This window comes from Paramormyrops kingsleyae, chromosome 5, assembly GCF_048594095.1.
Source record: "Paramormyrops kingsleyae isolate MSU_618 chromosome 5, PKINGS_0.4, whole genome shotgun sequence".
NCBI classification, from domain to species: Eukaryota; Metazoa; Chordata; class Actinopteri; order Osteoglossiformes; family Mormyridae; genus Paramormyrops; species Paramormyrops kingsleyae.
Window position 1 is genome coordinate 20,592,412 of NC_132801.1, and position 16,156 is coordinate 20,608,567.

The 16,156-nt window shown below is 40.4% G+C and overlaps 1 protein-coding gene across 3 annotated transcripts in view; it reads right to left on the bottom strand.

Annotated features, from left to right (window-relative positions):
* LOC111842512 (signal transducer and activator of transcription 3 (acute-phase response factor)) overlaps positions 1–15,282 on the bottom strand; it is a 28,102-nt gene extending 12,820 nt beyond the window's left edge. Inside the window, exons 1-9 of one of the 3 annotated variants that reach the window (XM_072712369.1) lie at positions 15,097–15,282; positions 7,040–7,096; positions 5,988–6,137; positions 3,142–3,385; positions 1,500–1,592; positions 1,226–1,307; positions 931–1,031; positions 493–641; positions 93–251 (exon numbers count right to left, since the gene is read on the bottom strand). In XM_072712369.1, coding sequence (XP_072568470.1) covers positions 93–251; positions 493–641; positions 931–1,031; positions 1,226–1,307; positions 1,500–1,592; positions 3,142–3,385; positions 5,988–6,115 — 956 coding nt within the window. In that variant the 5' untranslated portion in view covers positions 6,116–6,137; positions 7,040–7,096; positions 15,097–15,282. The remainder of the gene's footprint in view (positions 1–92; positions 252–492; positions 642–930; positions 1,032–1,225; positions 1,308–1,499; positions 1,593–3,141; positions 3,386–5,987; positions 6,138–7,039; positions 7,097–15,096) is intronic. The other 2 variants (XM_023809174.2, XM_023809171.2) reach the window with 2 other exon arrangements.
* Positions 15,283–16,156: the final 874 nt, after the last annotated feature.

The window sequence follows — 16,156 nt, forward strand, 5'->3', positions numbered from 1 at the left end:
ACAAGTGTCTACACAGCATGGTGACAAACTGCGTAGGTTTGGGTCTCAAGTTGCTTTGACTTTCAAGTCTGTGACGTTGGTATGACGTGTACCTCTTCATGAGGTTTCGGAAGAGGTCCACAATCTTCTCTTCCAGAGCTGGCCGATGCTGGATAATAGGGTCTCCCTTGTAGGACACTTTCTGCTGCAGCTCCTCCAGCTTCTTGATCTGCTGTCGGATCTGCAGTTGGGACTCGGCCGAGGATGTAAACCTTGAGGGTCGACAGAGGTGCCGAGTAACAGGCACGGACCACAGTTTCTCAGAACACGGCAAATGGCGAGAGTAGCCATGAGTAAAGCAAATTAAAGCTAACTAAAATTGGGCTAGCAAACATTAAGTTAACAAATGTGGAGTGTCCTGAACCGAGTATGACACAGCACACCTCACTGTTCCCAAAAACACGGTGAAATGTAATATATGATGAAGTAGCAGGGGAAGGAGAGCTGACCTACCAGTTCTCCAGACGATCCAGGCAGATATTGGGGGTTCCTCCAATCGAGGCAATCTGTTGCCTTCTTTTCCACTCGGCCAGCTCCTCCGTCAGGTTCTTCTGCACAAATTCCATCGCCGACAGCAGCCCTGCCATCTCTGTCACAATTTGCTGCCAAGGATGAGATTCGTCAGTGTTTAACATGCCCGCCCCTCTCATTCCGGAGAGAAGAGTTTTTATTTCTACTAATCAAAAGCTTCCTTTACACACTGTTTTGAGTATCAGAGAATCCAGTTATGCAAAAAAAACATAGATTTTTTTTTTTACTTTTAGACACTTGTTAAATGTCTAGTTCAAAATACCTGCCTCCGAACATACACATTATGATTAGTAGTTGCCTTTCATGTTCACCAATGGCTTGTAGCTAAAGCCAACGCAACAGTCGGTTCTGCAGACCTACCCTTCTGAGCTGGTCCAGGGCTGTGAGCATCTGCTCCAGCTGGGCCATTTTCTGGCGGGTGGCTGCGGCCTGGCTGTTGCCGTTCAAGTCCTGTGACAGTTCTGCAAGAAGTAGTGAGGATGGTAAGGGTTCTCATCAAGGGCAGTGGCTGCAGTGAACTGCACCTCATCATTCAAATTATGCACCTTTTGGCCATAATCATCAGGGCCCCTAGCTGAGTTTATTCCTATGGAGACACAGGTAGATTCCTGCATAAGAAGCAGATCAAAAATGACCCCCGTAACTGCTGACCCACCTCCTTGGCTTTTCAAGGTTTTGTAGTTAAAGTCAAAGTCATCCTGCAGGTTTTCTAGCATCTTCATCTTCTGCTCCATATCCTGAGCCAGAACAAAACAGACCGGTTGGATACCATTGTGTAAACACCTACCAGCATCCGAAAAAGCGCTAGCAGTAATAACCAGGAAAGTGCCAAAGACGCTAAGCAGATCCCACTGGGGAAAACGACTCCTTCTGGTTCCCATGTTGCTACAGCACTTGTGTGGATCTCCCACCCTGCCACTGCTTCTCACCTGTACCCTCTTCCTGACATCCTGTAGGCTGTGCTCAAGCATCTGCTGCTTCTCGGTCACAACTGTTCCTGTGGGGTGGGCAGCCTGTCCATCCTAAAAAGGGGAGATGCAAATATGAAGCTGGAAAGGTCAAGGATCAACCTTATTAAAAAAAAGAAAAAAAAAGGCACAGATAACTCAATTTTAACATTTATCTTACTCCAACATACAGCCCATAAAACGAGTTCACACAACCCCTTACTAATGGACAAGACTGCATGCATTAAAAGGTGAAAATTTGCAGCATCAAGCTCTGGTTGCAGGGCGTTCATAATGCAAGCCTAATGTTTTGCTGCACTGATTATGATAACCTGTTTCTAGGTAACAGAGGGCTGTGGAGTCACGTGCCCCAGTCATACAGCATCACGGCCTTGTTTAGTTGCAATCAGCCAAAGCAAATGACATTAAAACATAACACTAGTAGGTACTTTGACAAGCACAAAAGTACAGATGATTATTTGGCTAGCATGCATTTCTTTTTCATTGGAAGCCTATAAGCAAAGAGCTTGTAAAGTATTAGTCAGTCTTGCTACAACATGTTATATCACACTGCGAATCTGTTCTACAGACTGATAAATCAATACAAGTCCAAACCAGTTTAACGCAGTATAGTGTAAATTAATCTTTCTTTTGAACTCATTCCTTTCATTACCATATAACATATAATTACCATATAAAACACACAGCAACCTTTTTTAATTCACTTACATTTCCATATCTTAGACTCTCTGTAGTCATGCCTTCATTACCCCTCCGTAATCCTTTGTATTTGTGCCCTGTGCATGCCCGGCCGCATGGGGCCCCGCCGCATACCGCAATCCTTTGTATTTGTGCCCTGTGCATGGCTGGCTGCATAGGGCCCCTCCACATATCGCAATCCTTTGTACTTGTGCCCTGTGCATGGCTGGCTGCATTGGGCCCCTCCGCATATCGCAATTCTTTTGTACTTGTACCCTGTGCATGGCTGGCTGCATGGTGGCTGTGGCTCAGTAACTCCCAAATCTCGGCAATCAACTAATTAGCGAGTTTGGTTGAAGCGGTTAATAGGCAATTCTCGTGAGACTCATAAGACCCATTTCAGATGCTTATAATCTATAAATATTAATGTGTTATTATTGTTTCTTATTTAAAATGCATGTAGTTAAATTATTGGCCACTGGTATCAACATTTTTATTTAATTCATTTTGTTTGGCTTAAGTTACTAAGTTTTGGAGTAGAACTGCCCTAACCCTATTTTCCCCATTAGATATGTGTATTTTAGTGCTCTAGCGTTCAGATTCTCTGTTTTCTCTGAAGATCTGATTGCCACTACTGCAACTCACCAATACACAATTTTCTGAGCCATGTGCGTAAGGTCATGAGCATATTCGCAAGAGCTTTTTGAGAGTGAAGTCAGCAGGGAAACATTACTTTCTTATAACTAATATTCTCATGTACAAGCCTTCAACGGTGGACAGGAATTAGCATGGGCACCTTGACCGGCCTGCGGCTAAGCAGCTTCATATGCTGCAGGGCTGGCAGGTGTTTCAATGATCCAACCTGCCCATCCAGTTCAGACCTTGACACACCCCATTTTCACAAGACAGTCAACATGATTCGTACCTGGGAGGCCGTGGTGGCCGTCTGCAGCAGGCGCTGCTCTTCCCACAAGCAGCGGGCCACAATGCGGGCAATCTCCATAGGCTTCTCTAGGTACTTGCTCTGCAGATGCTGCTTGATCCTCCTCAGGTTGTGCTGGTAAAGGACGTTGCTCTCCTGCAGGAACCGGCTGTACTGCTGATCAATCTCCCCCAAGAGGTTGTGGAACACCAGGGTGGCGTGGGACTCTTTGTTGGCAGCGTAGGCCCTGAGAAGACGGGGGTTTCTTTAGCTGGCGTGAAGCCGATGCTCAGACAGTCTAAAGCAGGGTTACCCAGACCGGTCCTCGGGGACCCACAGACTGTCCACATTTTGGCTCTCTCCCAGGACCCAGGAACTCGGAGGGAGCAAAAATGTGGACTGCCTGGCAGGGAGCAAAAATATGGACTGACTGTTGATCCCCGTAGACCAGATTGGTAAATACTGCTATACAGTTTTCAAAACTGAAAGAATTTTACTATGGTGCAGTATCTGGAATGGGCTGTTCACAATTCAGAACACCTGCAGAAAGCCCATCCTGTGGATTTTAGACTGGACACAAAAAATTCAAAGTACAGGAATTTCAGTATACTGTTAATAAACAAAACCTGAAAGCTCAGGGACCACCCCTCACCTCAACCTGAGGAGAAAGGAGCTGATTATTGTAAAGATCTAACATTTGGCAGACTACTGGTATAAAAGTAAGAAAAAAAAAACAGGATATAGCAAATGCGCAATCACCTTCCTGTAAGTACATCTGCTAGACCCTGCCCTATTTTTATACATAGTATCTTACAATGTTATGGAAGCAGTATTGTGATTTTTTTTGTTTACTGTCTGTTATGAAGAAGGAAACACAAGGAGTTGATCTGCATAAAATTAACAAAGTGTGGTGCAAAAATAAACAATCAGGTCAGCTAGAATGACAGTAATTTCCCCTATTATCACAAAAATGAGCAGCTCTATAACAGAGAGGCACTGAACACTGCCAATCTGACACTAACATTAACAAGCACCTGGAGAGTATTGCAGTAATCAATAAAACATAGAGCACAATAGTGTAGTTACGCAGTCTCCATTGTTTGTGAAGAGGGCCATTTCTTGCATTTGCACACCCTAAAGTCACTGGTAGGGTGACCACCTAATCTATGTCATGAGGGACACTATGAGCTACAACACAACTTCTAAATGACCAATTCAATCATTTCAATTAAAAAGGACCTGGATTTCACTTAAGCACTTGCTGGGTGCTGAGTGGTCAGCCTGCTACAATCATGCAAATGTCACTAATGTTAATGTGAAACAGCTGGACGAATCTCTCAATCAAGGAAAACAAACCAGTCAAAGAAAAAGAAGAACTGAACTATTTAGCCAAGCACAGGAGCCTTTCAGTTATAAAGTAGTTTGTATGACCTGAAGTAGCTCACTGTGTCCCTCCAGAACTTAGCTGCTGGTGGACACAGTCAGAAGGCTGGACATGCATTAGAGGAAGCATGGTGTTGCGAAAACTAGGGGTTTCAAAATGCCAACATCTGGTCCTTGGGAGATAGGTGCCCTCCCAGCCAAAACCATCTAAACGTTAAATATGACACAGCAGAATCCTAAATAAGGTATCAGAAAGGTGTGGATTCTTTTGCATCACAGTCATGATTTTGGTTACATATCACCACTGTGATCACTAGACAAGAAACTTCCTATAAGAAACTTTAGAACTGTATTGTTGAGTATGCTAGGAATCCACACTAACTCCTCATAGGTATTAAAAGCACTCCCGCAGTTTTAGTTCCTGGAGTGCAAATCCTGTACCATGACTTTCAGTGACTGTCCTGCAGTCATAACCTATATTTATACATGACCGAAGATTCCAAGGAAACAGATGATTAAAATCTATGCAAATTTATTTTTAGGTTTTGATGGTTTCTGTAAAGTCAGGAGTAAATGTGGTAGGTGTCCACCCAAAGGTATCACGGAGTGAATGTGGCACAAATCAAATAAACAATAATATAAACAATAGGGTCTAGAAAAATGCTATTTATGTATTACAATGTCCTTGCCCAAAAATATGTCAGAAAGACATCAAGACAGGTAACATACTGATGCACATAAATTCGCAATTAAACGTCATGACATAATGCCGGAATACTGAATAATGCCCACAAATGGGCAGCCGCTGTGGAGGTGTAGCTGTAAATTAATTAATCATGAGCACTGAGCACTGATTGGGTGCCAACATAACCTAGCAGTACTTAGTTATCACCCTGATGAAGGCCTAGTGCCGAAACATCTATGCTACACTCATGGTGAATGACTAATATACAAGAACTTAAGTCATATGATATGATTATTGTTTATATGGTTGTGTTGCATGGTTGACAAACCTATGGTACTAATCATCTGAGAAGGTAGACAGAGTGCTTTAAAAGACTTTTCCCGGACATGCATTTTCTCACCACAGAAATGTGAGCTGGTTATGTAATAGGGTGAAACTTTACAGTAAAGATGAGCCTTCTGATCACAGTTCGCGTAACAGCCCATGACAAGCTGTTAAAAATATTTATTTTTATTCTGACGTCTGACTACTTATATAAAGTGTTCAGAACTTTATTGTGCAGTGTGTAGTTCTGCCCATAATCAGAAGGTCGCTTGTTCAAGTTTCCTCCTCCAGGGACTGGCTGACGCCGCTATCTCAATTGTGTGCCTTTCAATAAAGCATTTGCTAAATAGAAATGGTAAAAAATGCACATTATACAAATAATAACACTGAACAATCCAGGAGGAACAGATGCGCCAATTCAAACCCTTCAATCATCGCTGTGATGAGCGGTACGCACCAGTCCTGGCTCTCGATCCAAGGGGCAAGGAACTGCCGCAGCTCCATCGGGAAGCTGTCACTGTACAGGTGGTACAGCTGCTCCAGGTATCTGGGGTCCAGCTGCTGCAACTGGTTCCACTGGGCCATCCTGCGCTGGACCGTGGGCGTCCTGAGCGGAGAGATGGGTGCAGAAGGTTCAGGGAAATGCTAGCTGGCATATAAGCCACACTTTGCCAGATGTGAAAGCCATATTAACCCTTATTTTTAAGCATTATACTTTTCTTATACTGTTTTTGATAAAAGCACGTAAAAATTACAATATAAAGCGGACAATCGTTCAGACATTAATAATGCATTCTTAGTTTTTTTTTTTGCATATGAGAAATGTAGAAATTAGGGCTGTCAAAGTTAACGCGATAATAGCGTGTCAACGGGAATTCATTATAACGTCACTAATTTTTTTGATGCCATTAACACGTGTTGAGTCGGATGGCAGCTCGGGGAAAGTAATGAACAAAGAAAGTATTTTGAATATCAGGTTCAATCAGCTTCAAAACTATGTCAGATGGGTCCATCGAAAAGACCATAGTTATTTACAGTTACTGTCGATGTGAAATAAGTTACCACCAAAGTACATCTAGTCTTAAATACCATACCACGCTGAGGCTCTTCTCAGAACGATAGACACATTCGCATTTTCATGTCTTAACATATTATGATAATACTTTCGTAAATATAAATCATTTATTGATGGGTTAATTATAGGGCTGCAACTAACTATTACTTTGATAATCAATTAATCTGTCGATTATTTCCCCCCCTTTTTTCAATTAATTGATTATTAATTATTATGATTTTTAATGCAATATCGGTTAATAATATCTCAAACCCCCTTCTCTATCCATTGGGGCTCTTTGTAAATCTTGGGTCAGACATTTGAGATAAAGCATTTGTGAAGCCACAACACGCACAACCTTGAGGCGAATAGGCTACAACAGCAGAAGACCCCACTGGGTACTACTCATCTCCACTATAAATAGGAAAAAGAGGCTACAATTTGCACGAGCTCACCAAAATTGGACAGTTGAAGACTGGAAAAATGTTGCCTGGTCTGATGAGTCTCGATTTCTGTTGAGACATTCAAATGGTAGAGTCAGAATTTGGCGTAAACAGAATGAGAACATGGATCCATCATGTCTTTAAAAAGGTTGCCGACTTAGTTATATGACTAAGTAATATGTAATATTTTGCAGGTCAACGTGCCGATCTGTTGTTGGGCTTGAGTTTTTCTTAATTGATGAAGGGTTTCTGATGATCTTTGGGCAATCTTTGTTGTTGTTTATTGTTGGTAATTGATTTCAAATAATAAATGCATACATTTGCAAAAAGCAATAATGCCTTGCCAACTCTAATATTGACAAGAATATTAACACCTGAAAAACTCCTTAATGCTAAATGTTGAATGTTGAATAAATTCATGATTTAATTTGCAATTAATTTGTGATTAACTATGGACAGTTGTGCTATTATTATTATTTACAGCCCTAGTAGAAATATATCGACTCATTTGGGAAAAGAGAAGGAAAAAAACTATTTACAAAGAGGAAAACTTCCCTGGATCAAACTTGTATTTGTTAGTTCAGATGGGCTATAGTGAGCTCAAGCTCAAAGCAAACACCAGAACAGACTGCTTTGTTTCCAAATAGGAGAAAGGAATTTTGAAGAAAGAGAAACCTTTATTGACTAGATTAATGGCTTTCAACAAACTGCCAGTGCCTCACTGGAGTCTGCATTAGCAGCAGAAGGTCACAGAAACATTTCAGAAACACACCTTATGAGAGCTTCTCCTTTATATAACTTAACATACAGGCTAAAATCAGTACAATCTCTGCTTCTTGACTTGCTGACAAGACTCTGGAGTCCACCTAGTCATTGTTCGGCACTGTTTCTTTCAAAATTTAAAAAAAAAAAAAAAAAAAAAACACAAACACTTAATTCAAACCATATTTTGCAACTCATCAAAACACACACGTACACAGCAGTAAGCTGAGTAAAGGCAAAAATGGGCTTTAAATTATGAACAGTAATACGATGAGGTTACCAAAAAAAAAAAAAAGTCAGTGGAGAGAAATAAATAAAAATTAAAAACATCTCACTTCAGCACCTTTCATAACCAAACAAACTACTTCATCTGTTCCACTTTTCAGATGATAGAAAGCTAATAAACTACATTGTCAAATGCCTTCCCCACCTCGCTTTAATTCCGAGAATGTTATAAGCACAAGAGCAACACAGATAGCAGGTCATCGCAGTGGAATCTTGCCTGCAAATCAGAGCCTAGGATTTCCCCTCCGTCCTGTGGCATTAATCAGCCCAGTCATTCCCCACTAAAGAAATGTGCAAACTTCTGCCAACATTGAAAAAGCATTAAAATAATTTCAATTAAGAATGAATGTTACCTGTAAATATTTTTATCAGCAGCTTTAGCTGGCAGAATAAATGTCCCAACAAGTAAAACTAATTAATAAATAAATTATTATTAATGCATAAAAAAGCTTCATTGGACCAGAGACAAGCAAAAAGAATGTGTGATGATTTTCTCCTGGTAGAATCAGTCAAAGTTATTGTTTCACAAGTCCTGAGTAGTAAAATAACGAAAGCATAACGTGTTAGCTATCAAGAATGGATCAAGCCTAATTCCGAGAAGCATAAATTTCATGCTTTTTTCAGACCCACATAACAGTGAAATGATCTATGCTTTTGCACGAAAGAGAACATTCAGATCAACAGCAAGTGCTGCGTTGTATTTTAGGGGCTACCGTGTTTCGCCTCCTTGCTCATAAGCAACATATTTCCTGGGACCGTTTCAAAAAATGTCCAAATCACTGCTATGTAGTCATACTGATGACACAAACTACTAATTGGAGGCATTACTTATGAAGCATGCAAGAAATTCACTCCAGATCATATAAGAATGATCTGTCAACATATCACATTCCAAAGACCCACTCTTTAAAAGCGATAAAGATTAGGGGGGCAGCCCACCCCCCCAACGGCACCTCCCGCCTCCCCTTGAAGGTCAAGTTAATTTTATTAGATTTTATTTTCTATATAGCGCCAGATCACAACAGAAGTCATTTAAGGTTACCTTTCCTATAGAACAGGTCTATACATTGTCCTTTAATTAAACAAAATAAATAGCCTTATGTTATTTATCTTGTCATTTTTGTCTCTACACGGTCGCGCGTTTACAATTCTCCTCTGCTCTCTGTATCGCACATGGCAGAGTTCCGCCCCGATGCGCGCACACACAGGTGAGCACACTCCCACCAGCGGACAGAGATCGCGCGTCGGAAAATATGTCACGTCAACCACCCGGTCAGCAGTGTAAACTGTGAGAGGGACTTCTCAACCATGAACAGGGTAATAAATACGTTTCACAATGCGATTTTCTGCTATAAACTATCACTATTTTAAGCTATCAGATATCGCTTTTAAAGCCCAACAATTAATGACATTAAGACAAACATCTGCAATAGGCTGCAAGGAGACCATCCTACAGCCTGCAAGTGGATCTCAATAAATGGGCCAGAGGTTTCTGAAATGTTCTTCCAGAAGCCCAGAAAGATACACTGCAATGACAAAAGCTGCATACTTTATGGATAGTTGTCATTAAAAGAATGTTCTGATGTTTAGTTCAGCTAATGACTGCTGTCATTAAAAGAAACACATGAACACTATGAATCCTTTCGGTGTCCATCTGCAGCCCCCCCCCCCCAAAAATAAAGCTGCAAACCTAGAGGAAACACTGATGACCTTGTATTGAAACCTTGGTTACTAAATATATTTTTTGTTTCCCCATTTTGACCCTAAATGGAATGAATGAGAGTACAACTTAAGACACTACCTACAACCCTGAGGTGAAAAACAAGAAAATGCTAACCAGTGGACAAAGCAAAGACATTGTATTTCTATACAGTTTAGTAATATGGAATACCATTGGTGGCCAAGGGTATTATTATGCTGTTCGGCTTTGATGTACCAGCGATTGGATGTGCTAGCACCAGACTGAAGGCAGTAATACTATGGTAAACTAATCACTGTCATATGTACTGTATAACCAAACAATTCATAGTTTGTTGCGAGAACCAATGCGACTAATTAAGAAAGCTTTATCAGAATACTGTGGAATGAAATTGTTAATACAGTAAGCCCTCGTGCATTTGCGCTTCATGATTTACGAATTCACAGATCCACAAAAATTTTATTGGAACTGAACTTATTTGCATAAGTTTGGAACTGTCATGACCTGCTCGTCCGATCCTCCCGTGTGCCACACCCCCTCGTCTACCTCGTGTTGAATTAGCTGTTTCGAGTTGCTGTCATTAGTCCTGTGTATTTAAGTCTGCGTTTAAGTATGTTTCCCGAGTCCGGTCATTAACGTCACTTTGAGTTTGCTGCCCGTTCCGTTGTCCTGCTTGTCTTTACCTTTTGATTAAACCCTGTGTTCCCCGATTCCTTGCATCCTGTCCCTGCTTCCCCAGTCCGTGGCCTGGCAATAAGTGATCGGAACGCTAATGGTTACATAAATATAAGAATATAGTTCATTTACTGTTTTGTAATAGTAAGTACACGTTAACGTAAATTCAGCGCACAAAAATTATACATTTCTTGAAAGGTGCTAATGTTTACGTACATAGCAAATGCCTCCCCGGTTTCCATCTCGAGACGCATTTGCTATAAACACTGAAAGGGTTGGTTTTTAAGGCAATGTATTAAGCTAACTTATAAATGAAATTAAAGTGTTTTGGGAGCATATTTGGTGTTTAAACTAAAGAAATAAGCACATATTACCATTTTTAGTGACTCTACCAAACATCTGCAAATCCTCCTCATTCGCGATGGGTTCTGGAAAGTAACCTCGCGAACGTCCGACGTCTTACTGTAAACCTTTGACACTGTAAAACTCAGCTTGTGTAATAGAAAGAGTTATGTGCCATAGCTGAATTGATGTAGCTAGTTATTACAATAATCTAAATGTTTTTTTAAATTTTGCAACCACTGCGTATACCCTGTAACCCTTGCCATTATAACTGAACCTCGTTTTAATCTGCAAATCATTTATGACCTAACTTAGAGGAAAAGCTATACAGCAAAACAGGTTGCAAACTTGACACCTTACATATCTAAATAGGAGGGTGTGAACACACATTTAGCCACGACTGGCCAGGAAGCATGCACCCTTGCATTGTCTCTTGCTATATGTTCAACATACAAGCACACAAATTATGTATATATGAACCAGAAACTGCATCTGGAGCAGATATTCCCACCTACCCACTCATCTTACTTTAGGTCAGCAGGAACTGAGTCGTAATCTTGTGCCCCTACTGCTGTAGCAATTACATTCACTTCCTATGCTCTAAAATTCCCCTAGAATTAATAGTAACTGATCAACCTGTTTGGGTGAGAGGGGGGCCTGAGCTTATTATAACCACCCAAAGGTACAGAACAGCTGGCAAAGAAAAACAGTTTATGCATTCTTTTGCAACTGACTTCCGTCCAAGAAACAGGATGCATTCCTGCAACCATGTAAGACAAAAATGTATACCTGGTCAAAGGCCCGGATTGGCTAATCAGGAGGACCGGGAGAATTCCCGGTGGGCCGGTCCGTTTTTTGGCCGCAAGGGCCGGTGTCCCTAGCTGCCTGCACTCACAGCAGTCGCACTTTTTTTATTATTTATTTATTTGTTTATTTATTTATTTTACCATAGCCTCACTCTTTTTATTCATCATTTTACCGCAGCTCCACTCTTTTTATTTATTTTCTCGCAGCCCCATGAGCAGAATACAGCCTGCAAGTTAATGATGACGTAATTACTGTAGCATTCGACTTCCCCGACAGCGGCACTTTGCTCAATAGATCAAAATCAGTTGTTAAGAGATACACGAGAGATGAAAAATGGATAATAAAAAGCGAAAAGGTGGCGCTGAAAAGGTCAGAATTAAAAAAAAAGAAAGCTCTAGAAACTGACGCGGCCAAATGTACTAAGCTGAGTACATTTTTCGTTAAAAGCAGAGGCAGCGAGAGTACAACAAAACATGAAGACGATGAAACGGCTGGTAAGTTAACGTTAAGCTAGTTAGGAGCAGTGCAAAACAACGATGTCTGCAAACCACCGTTCATGCTTATGTATCGAACTTTTTCTTGTACTGTAGCTCTTCGGCAGCAGCAGCCTCTAGTCCAGTTTGCTGCTAACAGTGAAGAGCCAGGCAACGTAACGTTACCAAGCACCAGTCATGAGCCCAACACACTAGAATGGGCAGGTAGGATTGTCATTGAGTGAATATAAGAATTCGAATAATTAATATTAATATTAATGAATATTACACCTGCTCAATGAAAAATGCCTGAGATAATTAATGACATCAGATGATTCACTACATTAATAAATCTGACTTAACTTGATCAGAAAGCTAAAAAGGGGAAATTTGTGGTGAGAAATATAATATATAATATTTTTAAAATTTTATTTAGTGTCACGCAGAGCCAGGACCCAGTTGTATCATGCAAGAGACTCTCAATGTGGAAAACACAGGTAAGCTGTTGTACCACAGGTAAAAAAAAAGTCTTGCAGATAACAGTGCAATACTTGTTTTATTCTTTATTTGTGTTTAAAGACAGGATATCTGTGAACAATTTTGCACAGAATATATATTCAGATATTGCAGAAAAGGACATTGTGATGTTTTAAAGAATAGTGTTGGAGATTTATCCTTTAATGTTCTCATATTTATGAAAAATATTTGAAGTTATAAAGCAGCTGTTTCCTTGAAAAAGACATGATAGTGTCATTAGAAAGTTTAATACATTTTATTTTAATCTTTATTTTATACATATAGCTAAATATATATTTGTATTTATTTGATATTTTTTCATTTCATGGTTTGGATATTTATGAGCACTAATTCTTACAGAAAATAGATTTTGATACTGTTAAACATTGTGTTAACTTCACTGTGAAGCAACACTTAGGCTACTGTATTTGCACTGAATTGGAAATGACGTTATTTTAATATAGTCCAGTCATGAACTAAAGTGGGCCGGTCTAAGGCTTGAAACTCCAGGGCTGAAAAGGAGTCCCACTCCGGCCCTGCCTGGTCAGTCAAGAAGGTCTAATCAGTCACTACTCCTGCAGTGGTGCTGAATATTGTGTGTATGTTTGTGTGTGTGTGTGTGTGTGTGTGTGTGTGTGTGAGTGTGTGTGTGAGTGTGTATGTGTGTGTGTGAGTGCTTCCATTTTGGTTTCCTTTTTTGGGGTACATTAATAATCTCGCATTTGAACACTGGACATGTGTCTAGCTCAAACTCAAGTTCGCTGAGGTCTCTTCCTTGAAGCTGACTGTCTATAAGCTACCTATGCTAACTAAGCCCACAACAAGGCTACTTCAGATTTCTCCTGCAATCCAAAGATATGTGGTTAGGAAAAAAGAGCATCTAAAAACGGCCCGTGGTGTGACTAATTGTGTGGCCTGCACCCCAGTCAGGATGTACCCCAGCCTGCTGCACTGTGCTACCTGGGATAGACTGCAGTCGCCCCTCCCCCCCCCCAGTTTGGAATAAAATGAAGGGAAGATCTATCTATAACATTATGACATAATGTTATTGTTTTGCACTTACGCAAACTGCATTATTCACTATTTACTTTGTTCAGACACCATCTTTAAATATTTGCTGTATAACTGTAATAATTCTGTTGCAATATCAAGATTAACATTATACCATTTAGTTTTATAAGCAAGTCAAAATTACTGTACAATCAATTTTACCTTCTTTAAATAATTAACATATAAAAGATTAACACTTTTTCATACACGATAGTTGCTATCCCAGTGAGATGGGAAAGACATTAACGCATGGAGACTGTACAACTCCCAAGAAAGATATCAAACACTATAATAAAAGCTTCCTTTGTTATGAAAAATGCCAACATTAAACCACAGTGTGCATTCATATTGCTATGAAAACCAGTTATCTGCCAGTTTCATTCTCCTTCAAGAAAATCCTTATTTTCATTAGCAACCAGCCCAACAGCACTTAAAATACTATACTAGGTATAGTAGGTTAAGTATTGAACCAAAACATGCTTATGATGATACCTATAAATTACCCCATCTGTCTGCAAGTTTACGTCTAACATGTAAGTTCTGTTAAATGCAAATGATTCAATAATAAAACATAGATTAATGGCATAAAAATGTATTGAAGAGATTATGCTGATTCTGCTGCCAGTGAAATAATACTGATTGTAATTTCATTTTTTAACATCAAAGGAACTTGTGAAAATAATAAAATGCTACATCTGTCCTCTCTTCAAATACAAGACGTACAAATGTTTAGCAGGTAAATGCACGATTACACAGATAACAGGTCTTATATAAGAAGCACATCTATACAGCAACAATGGACAACAGGAAACAGCTGAACTTGTTTGGTACTCTCATCCACGCTTATATATAGGAAATGCATGGTGGGAGTACATGCCGGGGTACTCCGAAACCAGGTGACACGCCCATGCAGGATAGAGGATACTGCGGGATTGCAGGAGAAATCCATCAGACGGCCCGGTCCAGCCAAAGGAATGAAGTTTAGCTGCCCTCGGCCGTCCCAAACAGACTGTCCACAAACTGCAAACCTAGGCATTTCGATCTGACAGATAAGGCAGAATGCATCGACTTGCGCGATGGTAAACATATACTACTGGTAATCTGGAATAAAAGTTTAAAAACCAAGGTTTCCCATCACAATCAAAGGTTCCCATGTCTGTCGGTATCGTTCGTATGGCATCGGCAAAACACCAGGTCCGCAATGGCGATGACGATAATAATGCTTTTAACTTTACTCGGCCACAAGTACAGCTCTTGCACTTATCCTTTAAAATGGTCGTCTCTGCCAGCAACTTTTCTAACGACCCGGCTTAGTCAATGCGCAAAACACTAATAACGGAGTAACTTGTATCAGTCAACACGGGAAGTTAACACTACGCTGCCCACGAACACTGGAGAAACGGCTAGCAACTTTATACTGTACTTAGCTGTCGTCCCAATAAATGAGGAAAAAAACTTACCTTTTGAATCACAATTAGTCGGTGCACTGGTTAAAAAACGAAGGCCCGTACGTCTATTGGGTTCAGCTTCAAATAAACAAAACGGCTGAAGATGTGAGGTCGCAATATCGTATTTTTTCTATAAACGTCTCTCCGCTTCTCTGTCGGAAGCAGACTGTGAAAGCACTCTGACCTTCCAGCATTGATGGCAGTCGAACCAGCTGCGAAAGATGTTTCATTGACAGCTCCACGGACCAATAGCATGAAAGGAAATGAGCTCTACTGCTCCATTATTCATTAGCAAGATACCCAGGAACCAATCATCTCCTAATGACGTGAAGGGTGTGTCCGAGGGGCGAAGGGGAGGTCGGTTTCTGCAGTGTTTATGATTTGGCCCTCTGTCGCTGTTCTAGGGATATTCTTCACTCCCCCCGCCGCGTCGCTGCCAGTTGTGCCACGAATCGCTGGGAGGACGTGCACATTGTTAGAAAAGCCGAACTGGAAAGTCATCTGAATTACCGGCAGCGGTGACGTCATCGCCAGTTTAATGAGACAAGTGTACAGTGAGATTTCTTTTCATTAACCGAGACGAGTCATAGGCCAGTAAGAAACAGGTGATCGACAGCTTGTAAGGACTAATGTTGAGACAAGTGTGGAAAATTTTTAGCATAATTTTGTGCCATAATTATTAATAACACTTGAAAATAATTATGATAATTTTCAGTTTTTCTTGTATTATTCTCTCTTAACGATGTTGTAATGTAAAGCACCTTGGGACGAAAAGCGCTATATAAAAGTAAATGGAATTTATTTTAAATATTAAATGAGATTTAAGGGCCTATATTGATATCTTTTTCTTTTCCGCAACTACTTTTTAAAAGTATTTAACCCTAAAAATTATATATATATATATGTTGACATTAACATTTTTGGCCACATTGAACGATGTCTCTCTTTTTAGAACAAAATATGCATATGGCAGTAGATAATTTTCTAGTTGTGAAGCAGGCTTTCCAAAGAGGAGTGGGGGGGGGAGTGTTGGTAGGATGATTCCAAGGGCCCCTGAGTGACAGGGCCCCTA